Source organism: Remersonia thermophila, chromosome 4 (assembly GCF_042764415.1).
Source record: "Remersonia thermophila strain ATCC 22073 chromosome 4, whole genome shotgun sequence".
NCBI lineage: Eukaryota > Fungi > Ascomycota > Sordariomycetes > Sordariales > Chaetomiaceae > Remersonia > Remersonia thermophila.
The window spans coordinates 1,867,089-1,886,321 of record NC_092220.1 but is presented as its reverse complement, the minus strand read 5'-3'; the positions used below and the strand labels follow the sequence as shown (position 1 = coordinate 1,886,321).

General features: G+C 62.2%; 6 protein-coding genes across 6 annotated transcripts; 5 read left to right on the top strand and 1 right to left on the bottom strand.

Annotated features, from left to right (window-relative positions):
* Positions 1 to 1,730: 1,730 nt before the first annotated feature.
* VTJ83DRAFT_4674 (uncharacterized protein) lies at positions 1,731 to 4,739 on the top strand (the record flags this gene model as incomplete). The annotated part of the gene is made up of 1 exon (XM_071011189.1): positions 1,731 to 4,739. One exon carries the CDS (start codon positions 1,731 to 1,733, stop codon positions 4,737 to 4,739), a length of 3,009 nt encoding a protein of 1,002 aa, XP_070866124.1.
* Positions 4,740 to 6,310: 1,571 nt separating this feature from the next.
* On the top strand, positions 6,311 to 8,380 carry VTJ83DRAFT_4673 (uncharacterized protein; the record flags this gene model as incomplete). Its single annotated transcript, XM_071011188.1, has 4 exons — positions 6,311 to 6,400; positions 6,626 to 6,905; positions 7,014 to 7,093; positions 7,196 to 8,380. The coding sequence occupies 4 exons, from the start codon at positions 6,311 to 6,313 to the stop codon at positions 8,378 to 8,380; spliced, it is 1,635 nt and encodes a 544-aa protein (XP_070866123.1).
* A 626-nt stretch (positions 8,381 to 9,006) lies between these two features.
* Positions 9,007 to 11,624, top strand: VTJ83DRAFT_4672 (uncharacterized protein; the record flags this gene model as incomplete). Its single annotated transcript, XM_071011187.1, has 2 exons — positions 9,007 to 9,141; positions 9,228 to 11,624. 2 exons carry the CDS (start codon positions 9,007 to 9,009, stop codon positions 11,622 to 11,624), a joined length of 2,532 nt encoding a protein of 843 aa, XP_070866122.1.
* A 713-nt stretch (positions 11,625 to 12,337) lies between these two features.
* Positions 12,338 to 15,005, top strand: VTJ83DRAFT_4671 (uncharacterized protein; the record flags this gene model as incomplete). The annotated part of the gene is made up of 4 exons (XM_071011186.1): positions 12,338 to 12,449; positions 12,524 to 13,804; positions 13,895 to 14,507; positions 14,555 to 15,005. 4 exons carry the CDS (start codon positions 12,338 to 12,340, stop codon positions 15,003 to 15,005), a joined length of 2,457 nt encoding a protein of 818 aa, XP_070866121.1.
* A 418-nt stretch (positions 15,006 to 15,423) lies between these two features.
* VTJ83DRAFT_4670 (uncharacterized protein) lies at positions 15,424 to 18,108 on the bottom strand (the record flags this gene model as incomplete). The annotated part of the gene is made up of 7 exons (XM_071011185.1): positions 15,424 to 15,762; positions 15,820 to 16,109; positions 16,160 to 16,337; positions 16,394 to 16,657; positions 16,714 to 16,995; positions 17,052 to 17,729; positions 17,788 to 18,108. 7 exons carry the CDS (start codon positions 18,106 to 18,108, stop codon positions 15,424 to 15,426), a joined length of 2,352 nt encoding a protein of 783 aa, XP_070866120.1.
* On the top strand, positions 18,047 to 18,921 carry VTJ83DRAFT_4669 (uncharacterized protein; the record flags this gene model as incomplete). Its single annotated transcript, XM_071011183.1, has 4 exons — positions 18,047 to 18,191; positions 18,439 to 18,447; positions 18,514 to 18,555; positions 18,917 to 18,921. The coding sequence occupies 4 exons, from the start codon at positions 18,047 to 18,049 to the stop codon at positions 18,919 to 18,921; spliced, it is 201 nt and encodes a 66-aa protein (XP_070866119.1).
* Positions 18,922 to 19,233: the final 312 nt, after the last annotated feature.

The following is a 19,233-nucleotide window of genomic DNA, read 5'->3' as shown; positions in this document are numbered from 1 at the left end:
CTATAGGTATGCTCAAGTACTACCTAGTTATATACGATGGGAGGAGGGCCTGTCGGGTGGCATACGAAAAAAAAAAAAAAAAAAAAAAAAAAAAAAAAAAAAAAACACCCAGCCCTCAGTGAGGCACACAACCCGTCTTACACGCGCTCACTAGCGACTGTACCCTGGCCTCGGGTTGCCGGTGCTATCGGGCCAATTTGGGCTGTCTCTCTGACAGCATTGCCGCTTTGGGACGCTGGGGGCGTCCTGCGCCGATAACGTGGAAACTAACTCGGTGCCCCTACCCTTCGCTACCTACCTAGGTGCTGCGCATCACCGAGCTGAAAGACAAGGCTGCCCTGCCGCTTCGTGTTGATGACGGATGCGGAAGGGGGCGGCTGCGGCTGCTACACTACGCAGTACACGACTGGCAGTGGCATGATGCAAGCTCCGACGGCCCACTTGGCAGCACTTGGGTTCGGCGCTGCAATCTGCAATAGCTACGTAGTACTAGCAAGCGGAAGCCGGATGGAACATGGAACACAGGGGGGGGGGGAAGAAAGGCTGAAACGGGGCGGATGGCGCTCGACAGCTGCCTGTTCCGGGTTCCGGGCAGACAGGCCGGGCCATGCCGCTGGTGGCTGGTGGCTGGTGGCCCGGGTAGGATGTGGCTGAACCGCCCTTGGGGCCATGGGCCACAAACGTGGAAGGCGGTGAGCCCCGATGGCCCCACATTCATCACGGAGCCCATGAAGCTCGTGGAACCCAGCCAGGCCAGGTCCAGTGGACCCGACGGGACCCAGCCTACGATGGGACTGACTGTCCATGTACCGCGAACCAACCTGAGCTCTCGTCGCAGCGAGCGCGTGTTCCCCTTCCAGCTCATTGACCCGCCTTGACAGAAGCTTCAGCAAGGCAAAAGACAAAGAAAAAGCGTGTCGGCGAGCTCTCGTCATGAAAGCCACGCCAGGCCGAAACAAACGAAACAACGCCGTTTTCAGTGGCCATCAACAAGAGCTTTCTTTCCGTTTGCGATGCACCATCGGAGCTCGACGGCTGCACGACCATTTTCATTTCAATTGCGTCGTCTCCGATTCCATCTCGCCCGCGCTCAACCTTCCACCACTTCAGGTCGCCCATCTTCCCGCATTTCCATCTGTAAAGCGTCCGCGACTGTCTCTCTCTCTCTCTCTCTCTCTCTCTCTCCCGCCTAGGATCGACATAGCGACGCGGTGAACGACTTCCGACGATCCCGTTACCCACCCTGCTTCTCAGCGCTCTTGCTCCAGCGCTTGCGGCAAGGCGATTGCTGCACGTCATCCCGCCGCGCTAACAGCTGTCTGGGTCTTGTGACGTGTCGCGGCCTGTACGAGCCCGGAGGGGCTGGCTGAGTTGGACCTTGGGGCAACCAACCGCCGCCGCACGCCGGCCACGCTGTCAAGCTGCATCCAAAGGTACTTTTCATTGGGTTACCACCTCGCTCATTCATACCCAATCCCCGATCGCTTTGGATGGTGCACGCCATTTGTCGGCTGCGTCTCATCCCCAAATCCTTTTCCTTCTTCCCCCCCTTTTAGTTTCTCGACCCGTCTTTGCTCTCCGCCATCACCGAAACATATCAGCGCGCCCCCGTCTATCTCTCCTCTTTGTCGCGTCGCGTTCGGCCCCGCCCGCTCATCTTGGCGATTCCGATCGATTTTTTTTTTCCCCTCTACCGAGCGCCCGCCGTTCGGGAGCCCGTCGCTGACGCCATGGACAGCTCGCAGTCGACGCTCGTCTCCAGCGGGAGTTTTGAAGGCGGGTCGCAAGACTCGTCCCAAGGCACCATCGTCATGCCGCCGCGTCGCCGGGTTAGGACCCCGGCCAGCCCGGCGTCTCCCCGGGGCTCCACCCCCGCTCGGGATCGCGCTGCCATTTCCAAGACGCCCATTCCGGCCAAGTATAGCACCTCGTACGGGTCGCCCATGACGCAGCTCCCCGATCGTTCCAACATCACGGGCGGAGGCAACGTCACCAAGGCGGCCGCCGAGATCTTCACCCGCGTCAAGAGAGACAACATCGCCGCCGAAACCCGCCGCCGCCAGCGCGAGGAGGAGCGCGCCGCCAGAGCAGGCTCGCCGCTGGCGCAGGTCACGCAGCCGCCCGCCGAGGTCCCGAAACCTTCGTCGACCCTGGGAGCCGGAGGGCGAGGGGCGACCGTCGAGAGCGAGAACCCGGAGGAGGAGGAGCCGTCGCAAAAGAGGAGATCCCCGCGGAAGAGGTCGCGCGACAAGGAGGCCGAGGCCCTGGCTCAGAAGGAGCAACAGGAGCGAGACAAGAAGCTGAAGGAGGAGAGAGCCGCGGAAAAGCGGAGGCAGGAACGGGCGGCCGCCGCCGAGCTGCGTAAGGAGCAGAAGCGTCTCGAGGCAGAGCGGCGCGAGCACGAGAAGCGCGAGCGGCAAAGGATCGAACAGCAAAGGATCGAGCAGGACAGGATCGAGCAGGAAAGGATCGAGCAGGAGATTCGAGAGAAAAAAGAAGCGCAGCAACGGTTTGAACAAGAACGGCTCGCCAAAGCGCTCGCCGACCAGGAGGAGGCCTTGCGACAGGCGGCCGACGCCGCGGCCATGCCGCCTCCGTCGCATCTTGGCTCTGCCGACTTCGTCCATCTCACGCCCATCCCCGTCGCCTTCACCGACGATGCCGTGCGGCCAGGCTCCGTCCGCAGCTTCATCGAGGAGCAGACCCTCTTCAACAACGCCGAGGTCCAAACTCCGGTCCCTTCCAGGCCGAGCCAGAGCTCTGCGCCGCTGGTTCCGCCGCCTCCCCCTCCTCCTCGACGGCCCGAGCCGGTAGCTTCGGAACAGCCTCGCCAGCCCGCGCCGGCGCCGCCGGCGCCGCCTGCATCCCCGCCCAGCGTCCTGAAGAAGCCGCCCAAGCGCCTGGGCGGCACCCCGGCCTCCCGGCCTCCGGCGGCGTCGTCCAGCCCTGATCTTGACCGGCCCGCGGCCAAGAGCTCATCGCGGCTGGCGCCCCCCGAGACGACGAGCCCGTCCGAGAAGCGCACCTTTTCGAGCTACGTCGCCGGCCTCCGGAACGGCGTTCACCCTCCCCCGCCCAAGATGGACGCCATCTTTGACGACTCGGCGAGCAGCCTCGTCAGCGAGTCGGAGGAGCCGCGACCGCACTGGACCGAGTCGAAGCCTTCGCGGACCGCCTGGTCCGTCGCCAAGTTTGTGCTGGCCGCGTTTATCCTCGTGAACGCCCTTCGCTTCGTCCAGCACCACGCCACGCTTCCCAGCACCGCGGAAAGCCTCAGCGGCTTGACCCGATGGCCATCCAAGATCGGGCAGCTTCTTCCCTCGCCGTCGCTTCCCTCGTTTTCGTTGTTCAAGCCCAAAGCCCGGCACCCGTCAGGCATCCTGTCCGAAGACCAATACGAGAGCCTGCGGCGCTGGTTCGAGCAAAGAAACGCGCGCGTGGACGACGCCATCGATGAGCTCCGGTCCGTCCTCCCACAGGTGGTCTCGGTCAAGAAGGACTGGAAGGGAAGGATCTCCGTGGGCGAGCCGTTCTGGGCCGCCCTCCGAAGCCGCATCCTCGCCGACAAGCAAATCGTTTCGCTTGACTACAAGGGCCGCCTGTCGGAGGAGCACTGGAAGGCCATCCAGCAGCGGTTGCAAGAGGCCGGCCTGCACGTCACGGGCAAGGACGTGGAGAGCATCATCAAGGACAAGGGGCCCGCGGCCTGGGAGAAGTGGCTCCGGGACAACAAGCAGAAGGTGACGGCGATTTTGGGCCAGGGCCAGGCCGGCAAGGCGAAAGCGGGCAGCGGCGAGACGCTCGTGTCCAAGGAGCAATTCGTCGCCGAGCTCAGGGACCAGCTCGCGAGCCACAAGAGCGACATCGACGCCGAGATCGATCGCCTGCGCACGGAGCTCAAGAAGATCGTGCCCGAGGTCCAAAAGATCGCGGCCCAGGGCGGCCTGACCAAGGCCGAGGCCAGCACCATGATCCAGAAGATGGTCGACTACGAGGTGACGCGGCGCATCGTCCACTTCGGCCACAAGTCCGGCAGCAAAAACGCCATCGACGCCATGTTCAGCCAGCGCGTCAACTTCTTCTCCCCCGGCAACAACGCGCTGATCGACAGCTCGCTCACCTCGCCCACCTACGTGCTCAGCCTGCCCCCCGTCGGCTCCAGGGACTGGCTCAAGTCGTCGGGCCAGCAGCCCGGCTTCGTCAGCGACGCACGCATCGCGCTCATGCCGTGGACCGACGCCGGCCAGTGCTGGTGCGCGGGCATCCTGTCGAGGAGCAACGACACGAACCCGGCCGCGCTGGGCGTCACCCTGGCCGCCCTCGTCGTTCCTCAGCACGTCGTCATGGAGCACATCGAGCCCGGCGCCACCAACGACCCGCAGTCGATGCCCCGCGACGTCGAGCTCTGGGGCTACTATCCGGACAAGGCGAGGCTGCAGCGCGTGCGCGACTGGGCGGACCGCAGCCTGCCCGACCCGGCCGCCGCGGCGCGCGGGCCCGCGGCGAGCAAGCACACCAACGACCTGCTGCGCCAGGGCTTTGCCCGCATCGGCCAGTTCACGTACGAGTACAAGGGCCGAGACAACGGGGTGTTTGTGTACAACCTCTCGAACGAGCTGGCGCAGCGCGGCATCGGAGCCACGGACAGGATGGTGATCCGCGCCTTGACCAACCACGGCGCCAAGGACCACACGTGCTTCTACCGCGTGCGCATGTACGGCAACGTGGTGGATGTGTAGAGGCGGGGGGACGGTGTTGCCGGTTTGCTAGCTGGAGTGGAATGCTGGCAGGAGGGTCAGGGTCCGTCCGGGTACACCATGTACAGGTGTGGTTGTGGTGGTTGTGATGGTTGTGGTGAAGGTGGTGTGCGCGTGCGTGTGAGAGAGAGAGAGAGGGGGGGTTGGTTGGACAGGCGTTATGGACCCTGAGGGTGATGGCACAGAACGAACTTTTCCTTTCTACGGGATGGGGGTTTTTTTTTTTGCTTGTCTTTTGAGTTGTCCAGGACGGGGTTCACGATGGGCAGGTTTCCTAGGGATGATGGGCGTTTGTGGTTGATTCGATATATACCTCTGGGATGGATTTGACGCAGCGGTGGCCGCTTGCCACGTTGCCATGACGAAGAAGGGAGTTCTCGGAGTTTTCTGGTCTTGATTCGGCAGAGTACCTAGAGAAGAGCAAATGGCATTGAGAGGTTCTCTTCTCGGGCGATATCGCCGCCGACGAATCATGGGATGTGTATCCTACTCCCTGTCAGCCAGCCCGACAGTGGGGAGGTTTTCGTGAGCCCAAGTCTCGGCATGATGTGCAATGGACCTAGTATCTCAAACGGCCAAACCTCATGGGAAAAGAACCACCAGGCGGTTGACTCGATCAGATCGAGTAACAAGGCTCGTGGCGATAAACTTCCAGCTTCAACCCAGGGTTATCTTTGATCACAAAAGCGGAGTATCAAGACCTCCCCAGCCTGAAGCAGATAAGCATGTGGTACTAAGGTGGGGGGTGGTTGGATCCCAGAACCAACCACGACGGAGCCAGACATCATGATGCATATGTAAGTACCGTGTAGGCCAGGACGTGCATCCCAACGTCAACCGGGTACCGAAATCGTCAAATCCTGGGGGTGGGGGGTGGGTTCACGCGTTTCGTTCGTGGGGTTCACCTGCGGCCCGGGGTCGGGGAAACGCAGACCGAATGCGAGGCCGGCCTTGTCCGGGACCGCAGGCAGATGGTTGCATCGCAGCGGCGTGGGGGGCCGCCCGTCAGCGGATGATGGGATGGATGCGGCATAGGACAAAGACGGTAATAGAGATTCAGAGGATAATCAACGGCCCTGCGGGCTGAAGATAAAAAAAAATAGGTATGCTTCGGAGCGCGGCATGACCACGGCCGCCGGCACGGGACGAGGGAACGCATCCCTGTTGACATCGCTCCTTTATCCCCCCCCCCCCCCCCTCCCCCTTTCAGCCGCGTGGTCAAGCGTCTCCTGGGGATCTGGATACGCATATAAGCCATCTAAGACACACCATCGGACCGAGGGGGCGTTCGAACGCCTGTCTCGCCTCTCTTGCCGTCGTGTGGCCACGGCTTGAGACATAATATCCTCCTATCGCCGGCGCCAGCAACACCACGCGCCAGAGGCATTGCCGGCCGCGAGATCTTCATCCTCGCTCCCTCTTTTCAGACAGCGTTCCTGACTCGATCCACCGCCTTGCCGATCCCCTCCACCCTTCAATATTACCTAGAACAGCCCGGGACATCTTGCGCACCTACCGTGTACACAGCACACTACGGTTTAACCCGCAGAACCATGGCTGGGAAGGCGAAGAGCGCCGTGCGGTCTCTGGCCGACAAGCTCGCTGTTCGGTCGGAGCCGGGAGTGGCCGACGATCAGTTGATGGTAATGCGCCTCTAAGTAACCCCTCCCCCCGTACATCGTTTCCCCTTGCTCTTTGATTGTATCTTCTCCCTCGCTCCCTTCCTCCCTCCCCTTGCATTCTTCATCTCTTCAGCCCGGTGGCGACAGAGGACGCACAGTGATTGTATTTTTCTTTCTTGTTGCGACAGGAAAATGGGAATAACTTACAATCCCAAGCTCATTAACCATGACCTCAAACCGGTCGAGCCGGCCCGGCGGCAATGGGGGCCGTGGAACTTTGTCGGCTTCTGGATCGCCGACTCGTTCAACATCAGCACGTGGATGATTTCGGGGTCCATGATCGTGGCGGGCCTCTCGTGGTGGCAGTCGTGGATCTGCGTCTGGGTCGGCTACTTCATCGCGGGCTTCTTCATCTGCCTTACGGGACGCATCGGCGCCGTCTACCACATCGGGTTCCCGGTGGTCGGGCGGTCCTCGTTTGGCATTTGGGGGAGCCTTTGGCCGGTGCTCAACCGGACGGCCATGGGTGAGTGCGAAAGCAAGCCGTTTTGTTCGTTGCCGTTCGGCGGCGGCCAAGGAAGCCCGGCTGGCTGACGAAGAAATGCTAATTCCCTCGGGACCGCCAACCCTTCAGCATGCGTCTGGTACGGCGTTCAAACCTATATCGGGGGCCACTGCGTCTACCTCATGATCCGCTCCATCTGGAAGAGCTGGGTACGTCCCTAGAAGAAAAAAAAAAAAAAAAACAAAGAAAAACCGCCTGTGCGTCATAGCGAAGCCTGCTGGCCTGTTAACATTCCAACGAATTCTTGACAGGATCGCGAAACGATCCCTAACACGTTCCCCCCGGACTCCGGGACGACGACGGCCGACTTTGTTTCCTTCTTCATCTTTTGGTTCTGCTCCCTGCCGGCCATCTGGTTCCCCGTGCACCAGATCCGCCACCTCTTCACCGTCAAGTCGTACGTGGTCCCCTGCGCCGGCGTCGCGTTCCTGATCTGGGCCGTGGCGCGGGCGGGCGGCGTCGGCCCCATCCTGCGGCAGCCGGCCACCGTGTCGGGCAGCACGCTCGCCTGGGAGATGGTCCGGGGCATCATGAGCTCCATCGCCAACTTTGCGACGCTCATCGTCAACGACCCGGACTTTTCGCGCTTCGCCGCCAAGCCGCGCGACGCGTTCTGGTCGCAGTTCTTCACCATCCCGCTCGGCTTCGCGCTCACGTCCATGATCGGCATCATCGTGTCGTCGTCGTCGTCCGTCATCTACGGCGGCGAGCCCATCTGGGACCCGCTCGAGCTGCTGGAGCGCTTCCTCGACGACGGCGGCTCGGCGCAGCGGTTCGGCATCTTTGTCATCGCCGCCGCGTTCGCGCTCGCCCAGCTGGGCACCAACATCGCCGCCAACTCGGTCTCGGCGGGCACCGACATGACGGCGCTCCTGCCGCGCTGGATCAACATCCGCCGCGGCGGCTACGTCTGCGCGGCCATCGGCCTCGCCATGTGCCCCTACAACCTGCTCACCTCGAGCAACTCCTTCACCACGTACCTGTCGGCGTACAGCGTGTTCCTGTCGTCCATCGCCGGCGTCATGATCGCCGACTACTACCTCGTGCGCAAGGGGTACCTCGAGGTCCGCGAGCTGTACACGGCGCGCCGCGACGGGCCCTACTACTACACCTGGGGCGTCCACTGGCGCGCCTACGCGTCGTACCTGGCGGGCATCCTGATCAACGTGGTCGGCTTCGCCGGCGCCGTCGGCGCCGACGTGCCCCTCGGCGCGACCTACGTGTACAACGTCAACTTTTTCGCCGGCTTCATCGTGTCGTCGGGCATGTACTGGCTGCTGTGCAGGGCGTATCCGATCCCGGCGACGAGCGACCGCTGGATGGAGGTGGGCGACGAGGTGGACGCCATGCGGCTGGGCGACGAGGACCGGTGGAGCGCGAGCCCGGTCGAGTGCGAGCCGGGCGCGACGGCAAAGGACGGAGGCAAGCTTGCGTGATGAACGAGGAGCCGTCTTGTCCTGCGAAGAAGCCGTGCCGCACAGCGGCAGAGGAATCCTCCTCTCTTCAAAACCACCATAGATTATTCGTACCACCAGAGCCGCTTGGCTGTCTTGGATGTCGTGTCTGCCGGTCCTTTCCTGTGAACTTAGAAATGAACATGTCAACATATTGTAGCACCCGAGACCGAAATGTGTAGGCAGTAGATGTTCGTCTACTACAGTACGCAGGAATTGTTGCTACGCAGTAGTTCGTTACTATATGTGATAAGGTGTGTAACCCAAGATCATCAGTCCAGGCCAGGTCAGGGTTCCGGGTTCAGGGTTCAGGCTTGTTGTGTTACGTCTTCACGTGGTTAGTTACTGCGCGGTTACGATACACCATCTGAACCCTAACCCTTGTAACTCGAGGCTGGGGATCGGGACCCCTCCACCTCCACTCTTTGGGCTTGGCGCAGGTGGAGCCAGGCGGCAGAATTCCTCTCCGCCAAAAATTTCCCGGGGACCATGAACAACGGCGACAGAAGAGAGCTCTCCCAAAAGACACACCCATCACCACCAAAGCCGGCGGCCAAGTCACCTCGCGGAGCACCACCACCACCGCCGCCACCAGCCCGCTCCACAAGATGGCCAAGCCCAACGAAAAGGATGGGGGTCGGAAACAAAAACACAGGCCTGTCTTCAAGTCCGAGGCGAGATCGCTGAAGCGGAAACGGGAAGCCGAGGACCACGGCAAGCTCAAGCAGGCCATTGAGCAGCTGGTACGTCGACGACGACCGATGGAGGACGCGAGAGCACCGTTTGCTGGGGCGTATCGTTTTCACGGCTAACGCTGGAGCTTCTGCAGGACCCCAAGTCCCCCGACATCAAGCAGTTCAGCGACCTCCCGCTCTGCGAAGCCACCGCCTCCGGCCTGCGCGCCTCCCACTTCGAAGTCCTCACCGACATCCAGCGCGCCGCCATCCCTCTCGCCCTCAAGGGCCACGACATCCTCGGCGCCGCCAAGACGGGCAGCGGCAAGACCCTCGCCTTCCTCGTCCCCGTTCTCGAGAAGCTTTACCATGCCCGCTGGACCGAGTACGACGGCCTCGGCGCCCTCATCATCAGCCCGACCCGCGAGCTGGCCGTCCAGATCTTCGAGGTGCTGCGCAAGGTCGGCCGCCACCACTACTTCTCGGCCGGCCTCGTCATCGGCGGCAAGAGCCTCAAGGAGGAGGCCGAGCGCCTGGGCCGCATGAACATCCTCGTCTGCACGCCCGGCCGCATGCTGCAGCACCTCGACCAAACCGCCGGCTTCGACGTCAACAACCTCCAGGTCCTCGTGCTCGACGAGGCCGATCGCATCATGGACATGGGCTTCCAGTCCGCCGTCGACGCCCTCGTCGAACACCTGCCCAAGTCCCGCCAGACGCTGCTCTTCTCCGCCACCCAGAGCAAGCGCGTGTCCGACCTGGCCCGCCTCAGCCTCAAGGACCCGCAATACGTGTCGGTGCACGAAGCGGCCACCACCGCGACCCCGGCGTCCCTGCAGCAGTCGTACATCGTGACCCCCTTGCCCGAAAAGCTCAACACCCTCTGGGGCTTCCTGCGCACCAACCTCAAGTGCAAGATCCTCGTGTTCCTGTCGTCGTGCAAGCAGGTTCGCTTCGTCTACGAGAGCTTCAAGCGCATGCAGCCCGGCATCCCGCTGCTGCACCTCCACGGCCGGCAGAAGCAGCCCGCGCGGCTCGCCATCACGCAGCAGTTCGCCTCGGCCAAGTACTCGTGCCTGTTCGCCACCGACGTCGTCGCCCGCGGCATCGACTTCCCGGCCGTCGACTGGGTCGTCCAGGCGGACTGCCCCGAGGACGCCGACACGTACATCCACCGCGTCGGCCGCACCGCCCGCTACGAGAGCAAGGGCCGTGCCGTGCTCTTCCTCGAGCCCAGCGAGGAAGCCGGCTTCCTCAAGCGCCTCGAGCAGAAGAAGGTGCCGATCCGCAAGGTCAACGTGCGCGAGAGCAAAAAGAAGGACATCACCAACGAGCTCCAGAGCTACAACTTCCAGTCCCCGAGCCTCAAGTACCTCGGCCAGAAGGCCTTCATCTCTTACACGCGGTCCGTGTACCTTCAGAAGGACAAGGAGGTGTTCAAGTTTGACGAGCTCGACCTGGAAGGGTTCGCCGCGTCCCTCGGCCTGCCGGGCGCGCCGCAGATCAAGTTCCGCAAGGGCGAAGACGCCAAGCGCATCAAGAACGCGCCGCGCGCCGCCATGCTGAGCGGCTCCGACTCGGAATCCGAGTTCGACGCCGACGGCAAGAAGAAGCAAAAGGTCCGCACAAAGTACGACAAGATGGCCGAGCGGCAGAACCAGGACGTGCTTTCGTCGCACTACCGCAAGCTTCTCGGCGACGACGACAACGACGACGCCAACGGCCGCGACGGCGCCGGCGACGGCTCCGACGAGGACGGCGACGCGGACTTCCTGGCCGTCAAGCGCGTCCTCAACGACGACCAGCTCGACGACGCCGCCGGCGGGCGGAGCGGCGGCGCGGAGGCCAACGGCGCCGACGCGCAACAACCCAAGGTCGTCAAGCTGGGCAAGTCGGAGCTCATCATCGACTCGCGCCGTCGCGAGAAGCTGCTCAAGTCCAAGAAGAAGCTGGCCAAGTACATGGAGCGCGGCAGCAAGCTTGTCTTTGACGACGAGGGCAACGCCCACCACATCTACGAGCTGCAGGACGAGGAGGACTTTGCGCAGGAAGGCCCCGCCGAAGCCCTGCGGAAGCGGTTCGTCGAGGCCGAGGCGGAGAAGGTCAAGGAGGCGGATGTGGACGACAAGGCGCTCGCAAAGCAGCGGAGGAAGGAGAAGAGGGAGAAGAGGAAGGCGAGGGAACGGGAGGAGGAGCTGGCGAGGAAGGGGATCGCCGTGGACAGCGGCGGCGCGCGGCTGGGGCACGAGGATGGCGACGAGGAGGGAGAGGATCCGCTTGCCTTGCTGCGCTCGTTGCCTATTGCCGGGGGTGGTGGCGATGACAGCGATAGCGGCGGGGAGGGCGAAGGGGAGGGCGAGAGGGAACCGCCGCGGAAGAAGGCCCGGAAGTGGTTCCAGAACGAGTCGGATGTTGAGGACGACGAGGAAAGCGACAAGAAGCGGCGGAAGAAGGACAAGAAGAAGAAGGGCGCCAAGGTCATTGAGATGGCCCAGGAGCCCGAGACGCTGGAGGATCTCGAGGCGCTGGCGGCCGGGTTGCTGGATGAGTAGACGGGGACGTTCGTACTCTGTAGATCGGAGGTATACTGGTCTCATGCTCCATGACGATAACAATCTTTGGCGAGCTCCTCGAGGGGCTCGCCATGCCATGCTCCCCTAATTACTGCCTTTGTGCTGCGACTGGCAATCCGCGATTGAAACCTACGGTAACATCCATCCTTCTGACATGTGTTTTTTTCTTTTCTTTGCTTCTTTCTTCTGATTTGAGCACAATTTCTTCCCGGTCTCGGTTGGGATAGTTAGTGACTGTTCGGCTTAGCCCACATGCTGTACCTCGGTTGAATGATTATGATTGTGTTTGATTCACCTATGTTGGTCGATGTCGTCAGCGTTGTCTAGACCTTATTAATATACGGCATATGGCTTCTACTACACAATAGATGAAGCCGCCCCTGTAATACAACCAAGGGTGACGCCGAAAATTCAAGAAACGGGCGTTCCTTGCATGCCAATGCGTGTCGATTTTGCGCCGACCATGCCAGGCCGTTGCGGTTCCGCGTTTCAGAGCGTAAGACGGATGAACTTTGACGACGATGGGTTGGATGAAACCATGCCGCCGCTATTGCCAGGGGCTTGCTAGTAAACCCCCCCCCCCCCCCCCCCTTGTCAGCCCTACCGCCAGAACACGTCGTGGTGCGCGCGTCACACAAGTCAACACCGCGGCCATTTCCACGGAGACCGCAGAGAGAGAGCCCCCGGTCACGATGCTCGACCTCACCATCGGACAGGTGTCCGGTCTCATCGCGACCGGCGTGTTTCTGGGAGCGTCACCCACCACTTCCGTCTTCCTGTCCCCCCCCTCTCTCGATCAACCCTGTCATCAACGCCTCATCAACCCCCCCCAAGAGAAACCACCCCTCCCCGACCAGCCTGCTAACTTCCACCCGCAGTGCAAACCCTCCTCTCCATCGCCTTCCCCGCCGCCCTCGTCAGCGTCATCACGTCCAACCAGTCCGCCGCAACATGGTCCGTCCTCGGCCGCGCCCTGCACGCCTCCCCCTGGCCGACCCTCCTCCAAACCGACTCGGCCGCGCGCCGCGGGGTTCGCGGCCTGGTTAGCAACGTCCTGCTGCTGCAGACGGCGACCGTCTTCCTCGTCTCCATCGCCTCCATCGTCACCCCGCTGGGGCTGTACGAGGCCGTCGAGCCGGCCCCCCGGGCGGACCCGGTGGCCTTTGCGTACGTGCGCGACGCGACGCCGTTCGGGCTCGCGAGCTCGGCGAGGCTGGGGGGCGCGGCCCCCTTCACGAGGGCCTGCGGCGACGAGGCGTGCCCCGGCAGCTGGGCCAACAGGACGTGCGTGACGCAGGGCTCGCTGGAGAAGTGCACGGCCGTGGTGTACGGGCGGCGGATCCCGCGGGTGTGGTACCAAGAGTTCGCCGCGGGGGCGAGGACGGTCGGGGAGACGGTGGCGAGCATCTTTGACGTGCAGTGGAGGGCGCAGTCCAACGCGAGCGACGCGCTGGGCGAGGACGGGTGGTACGTGAGGTCCGAGTGCCGGCAGACCGGGGTGCTGGTGCTGGAGCGGGGGCTTCAGCTGGTCGACGGGCTGGTGGTGGACGCGGGCGAGGGCGGCGGGGGCATCGGGTTCCGCAACCACACCGCGCCGGCGCAGCCGGGGCTGCAGTACGGCGCCACCTGGGACGAGGACACACTGTTCGTCGAGCCCGAGGTGCGGTGCGCCAACCTCAACGTGACCCTGGACTTTGTCCTCTGGCAGAACAGCACGTCGCGGCTCGCCCCGCGCGACCTCGTTTTGACGGACCGCGGCGGCTTCTCGCGGCTGGCGCGCGACAAGCCCGACCTGAGCTTCGACGCCGCGCAGGGGAACGGCCAGGGCCCCATCGACCTGCGCGCGCGGGCCTGGAGGGCGGCGTGGGAGGCCAACTACCTGACCTTGGCCTATTTCAACGCCACGGACCTCAACGATGACGAGGCGGTCGTCAAGCGGCTGGACGTTACGCCCGGGATGCACTTCAAGAGCAGCTCGTCGGCCGCCAGGGTTGAGAACTTTGGGCGCACCGATTCGGCCGCCTTCTCCGTCGAATACCAGGCCATCCGGACGGCCTTGGACTTTGGGGAGTATCTGGACCTCCCCTCGCAGCCGGCGCCCGACGCATCTTCGTCGGGCAACCCGTTCGGCATCACCAAGGCGCACTTTCATCGCATCTGTACGTTGCCGGCTCGACCTAGCCCCCCCTCCCCCCCCCTGGGCATCGTGGAAACAAAGGCTAATGAATTCCTCTCCGCCATGCTCCCAGCCGAGCGCTGCGGCGGCGCCGACCTCTCCACCCGCGCCAACCTCAACGCGACCCTGATCGGGTGCGGCATCATCTACGGCATCGCCCGTCGCATCGACACCGACGCCCCCGAGGCCGAGCTCAGCCTGGAGCCCGGATCGCGCTGGTCCATCCCGATGTACAGCTGCGCGGCCTCGTTCCGCGCCGGCATCCGCACCGTCACCTTGCGGCAGAACATCACCGCCGCCGAGTCGGGCGCCCGCGACCTGTCCTCCCTCCGCATCGTCTCCTCCAGGCCCAAGTCCTACCCCTCCGTTCCCGACGGCCACCCCCTCTGGGCCGTCGAAGACATGGGCTCCATCAAGCTCGCCTCCGCCCAGCCTCTGTGGGGCATCGTCGCGCCGTCGTCCCCGCTCCTCTCCCGGCCCCCGGGCGCCAGCCTCTCCGTCGCCACCCACCGCGGCCCCTCCCTCCGCCTCCCCGGCATGCTCACCTCCTCCTACGCCCCCATCCTGCAAGGCACGGGCTACGTGCCCTCCCGCCCGGGGCAGAACCTGCCGGCCGTCGACTTTTGCGCCAAGGCGCTGCAGGCCGTCTTCACCATCCGCCGCCCCGGCAGCCCCGGGTACGAAGGGTACGCCGACTACTCGGGCGCGACGAGGGCGCGGCGCGGCTGGTGAGGATGGTGTGGACCGACGTGGCGGCCAACTCGGTCGTCGGGACCAAAGGGTGGGGGCTGGGAGGCGGCGGCGAGGACGTGGTCATGGTGCCCGTGACGGTGTACCGGCGCAGGATTCGGTACCGGATGCTGTGCATCATCCCCGCCGTGGTGGTGCTCGCGCTCGTGGTGGCGGTGGTGAGCACGTGGCTGGTGCAGATGGTTCGCGGGCAGCAGCCGGTGGCAAGCATGCGGGTGATGCTCGAGGCCACGTCGGCGGGACGTCTCATGGGGGCCATCCTGTGGCGGCAGAAGGAGGCACAGGAGGTGGGGTTGAAGCGGGCGCGGACGGATGAGTGGGTGGATGACATTGGGAAGAAGACCGTCATTGTCGCTCATGAGACGGGGACCATGATTATTACAACCAATAATGGCTCGGAAAGCGACTCAAAAAAGGACATGGTCAACTTGTAGGAAACGATACCCAGGAAGCTCGGCACATATTGCACATAGTTACGCATACTTAGAGAGAAATCTGCTAATTATATACACCCCATATGTCGAGATCGCTCTCTGTATTACTACCATCCGTAGAGGGAGAATGCGGGAGGAAACACATGGCTTATCCGCCTTGACCAGGGGCAACAAGGCATGGTAAATTAACTATAATAATAGTGGGCAATGGTAGCATAAACCTTAAATCAACGTTCATGGTGCCGGCATATGTTGGGGGCTGCTGACCGCTTGGATGGGCCCATGGGTGCTGGAATTACCCGCCAGTATTTCATGAGCAAGACAACGGACCGTGAACCATGAATTTTGGCAAGGAAGCGGCTATGTTGACTCTATTCGTACCAAGAATTTCCGTCTCATCTCGACCCTCCTAACCCTCCTACTCTGGCACGGGGCAGAGATCATAGTACCCATCGACGTTGTTACCCCACCACTTCGGGAACGGAACGGATGGGCCACCAGCGCCGAACACGGCAAACGACAGGATGAACAAGGCCAACAGGCTGGCGCCATCAAACGCGCCCGTGATGAGGTACGAATAGTCCTTGAAGAAGCGGGGGCGGTAGTTGCGCAGATAGAACTGCACAAAGAAGCCGCTGAGGATCTGGCTGAGGAACACGCAGGTCTGAGACTGGAGGTAGGGGATGTAGCCAGAGTACTGAATGAGCTGCGGCATGTTGATGTCGTACAGAGAGAAGTTGCGAATCTTGGGGAGGAACTGCTTGGGGTCAGCATCTCTTTGTGGTCGGTCATGGCATCCTGGGCAACGGCTTACGTGAACGACAACGCGGTGAAGAACAACAAGAGCCGAACCGATGGCCAGGCCAATGGGAACCATCATGTACTTGGCGCCGGCCTTGTACAGGTAACCGGCCAACGCCCACGAGACGGCGTTGGTGTTGTAGGCTTGAATGGTGGCACCGCTCCACGAGCTGTTGCCGTCCGAGTTGATCAAATGGTCGCGGTTGCTCGACACGATGGACGTCATGACAGCATAGTTGACGAAGCCACCCAGGATGGTGCCGTACACCTGGGTGAGAAACATGACACGCGGCGGGATTTTGACTGCACAAAGTTAGCAAAGCATCGGCAGAGCATGACATGAGGATGCCTACGGTATTCGCCCATCTTCAGATCGTTGGACAGTGTGACAGCGTTGGAGATGACGTTATGCGACCAAGCCGCAAAGTACATGTTACCAACGGGGCGTTCGGGAAGGATCAAGCCGGCAAGCATCTTGGACAGGTTGTTTGTGGCAATTCCGTTGCCGAAACGAGAGTACAGCAGCGTGCTCTGCGGCCGTGTTAGTGCACGGAATCCCCGCAATCGAAACGGACGGGGAGCCTTACCAGAGGGGCGATGAAGCAGCCCAAGCACAGCGAGATGATGTAGGCCCACCAGGGCAATGTGATGTTCTGGGTGGTGACGACGACCAGGCCGAGGATGAAGCTGACCACCAGCGTGGCAATATACCACCACCATGGCGCCTCCTTGTAGTGCTTCATCATGTGCTCATGGTGCCTGTCCTCGGCCTTACCCTTCCTCGCGCTCTTGTACGCCTTCACGACGTCCTTGCCCCAGAAGAGGAAGCAGTGGGTGATCAGGGCGCCAATCTGCGAGGTGTCAGCGATGCAGAGAGGTTGAGAGCTCAGTGGGGTGCATAACGTACAGCAGCGTTGGCAATAAACATGGAGTACGCAAAGCTACCCGTCAGCTGAGGGATACCATATTTCGCAAGGGCCTCCTTGTCGAGAATGCCATTCACAAAGATCTTGTGGATGGGATATTGCGAGCCGTCCTCGGACCGAAGGCGGGTTGACATAAAAGGCTGCGACTTGGCGTCCCAGGCATTCGAGTAGTAAATGCCGAGCATGACGGCGCAGCAGATGATGTATCCCGCGGCCATGTGGGCCTGAAGGGTGAGGGGAAGCGATGTGTTGAAGGAAGTGATCTAGACACGGTTTAGCACTATCCATTCCGCTACCCAGCGATGGGACTCGAACGTACGTATTGCCAGTCGAGCGACAGCGAAAAGAGACCCAGCCCCTCGTTGTTGACCGAACCGCCAAACAGGTTCGTCAGGACGGCGGCCTTCTCACCGACGGCATGCATGGCGGCGAGACACGGGATGGAGACCGAGTTGAGCCAGGGCCAGACGTAGGCCGGGAGGAATTCGTAAAAGAACATGCCAACGAAGCTGTACCAGAACCAACGCAGGGGCTTGGAGTCCTTGACTTCCTGCCAGTGCAGGCCCTGGAGGGTCTTGACGGTAGGCAGGGTGCTCCAGTAGACGGCGTCGACGTGCCAGACAGCAAAGGGACGCATGAGACCGCAGACGCCGTAGCCGAACAGGCCGATCGAGATGACGCAAAGGATGACGGTGACGGCGCTGATGGGGACGCCGTAAAAGAGGTCCTGGGCGGCAAACACCATGACGCTGGCGGCCGAGTTTGAGGCCGAGGTGGCCGTGATGGCGCAAATGGCGTGTTCCTTGAGGTTCCACGGGCCGGGGTTCAAGAACTTGGCGATCCTGATGGAGAGAGGCAGCTTGCCGACGCCGCCGTTCTCCAGCCACCGGGCCTGCAGCCGGTCGCCACGGGGAAGCACGGCAGCCCAAGCCTTGCCCATGAAATAGGCGATAAGGACGATGAAGGTGCCGCCGATGGTAATCATGGTTGGCTTGAACTGGGTGGGGGTGAGCTTTGATGAGCGATCTCCTCGGGGGAGGCGGGGCGTGACATACGGTGTAGATCTGGTACATGACGGCCTGGAAGCAAGACAGCGCCGTGGCCAGGACGATGCTGCGGAAGCTCAGGGCGGGCTCGTGGTCGTCCCGCATGGGCAGGAGGTGCGCCGCGGCATCGGCGCCGGTGATGATGATGACCTCTTCGCTTGATTCGACCTTTCCCGGGTCGCTGGCCGAGTCGTAGGCGGGAAGGGCCTGGACATCGGGGGAGCCGCCGAGCTCCTTGGCCTTCTTCTCGCCGACGTCGACCGGAGAGATGTCCTCGGACGGGCCGAGGTCCTTGACCTCGGCCGACTTGGATTGCTCGAGCGGCGCCATGGTGTCGTGCCCGAGGGAGGAGTTCTTGGAAGCGGCAGCGATGGAGAACTGGTCCTGTTTACGCCTCACTGCTCCATCGGCCGGTTGACGCTGAGCTGAGAGGACGGAGGGGAGGGCAAAACCGACACGTTGAAGAGCCGACGGCGGGGAGCCGAATACTATATAATTCATCATCAACCAGCTCCCCAACCCTGGCGAGTCTCCGCGGCTCCCGTATCGTTATCGAGCCAATCCTCCCTCATGTTCGCGACCCCCGTGCCCGTCCCCTGTCGTCGCATGTCAGGCGAAGCTCTTGGGAGCTTTGGAAGGTGGTGCAATTCGACCCAAAAGTTGTGTTAGGTACGTGCTGGGGGGCGTGTCTGGATGGTCCCCATCATGGTTCGTGCCAATTGTCTTACTTCGCAGGGAAAAAGGAGGAGAGGATGCTGCCGGGAGGAAATGGCGAGCGTGCATGTCGGCTCCTGGTTGGCCGTCCCCAGAACCACCTTCCCGATGGGGCATGTCGACTTCAACGGCTGGCGCACCCCAAGCGGCAGATGCCCGCCATGCCGCTTCGGTGTCTCAGCGGAGGAAGGGGGGCATCCCTGGGGTGTGGCTCGGTACATCCGCACCGGTGCGACTTCCCGGCAGGTGTATACTTAGCACGATGGTATCGTAGCAATTCCAATTCCTTTGGTGGTGGCTCCCGATCTTATCGCTGCGGCAAGACAGGAAAACACCGAAGGATCATGGCAGCGTTGGACGGCAATTCTCCAGCATTTCCTTGCACAAGTCTTGGCTTTGGCCGTTTCAGGGCCACAAACGCCAGATTAGGTCGTCCTTACCAACGGCCAACAGCCCTGGTTTGGACCGCAGATATTTCTCCTTCCTTCAACATCCATGACAGGGATCCGCGCGCTTCTTTCTCTTGTCCTCATCACCTTCTACCCCTTCCACACCTTCCACCTTGTCAAGCGAGGATGACATACCCCGCCCCGAGGGAAAGTTTCATCCGGCTGACCGAGGCCATTGCGGAAAGTCTGGTTCCCAACCTGATGCGATAGGCTGACGGACGGTGTGCCAGATGGAGCATCGCCAAATCCTCAACCCAAGAAGCTCCTACGACGATCCACCTGGAATGATCTT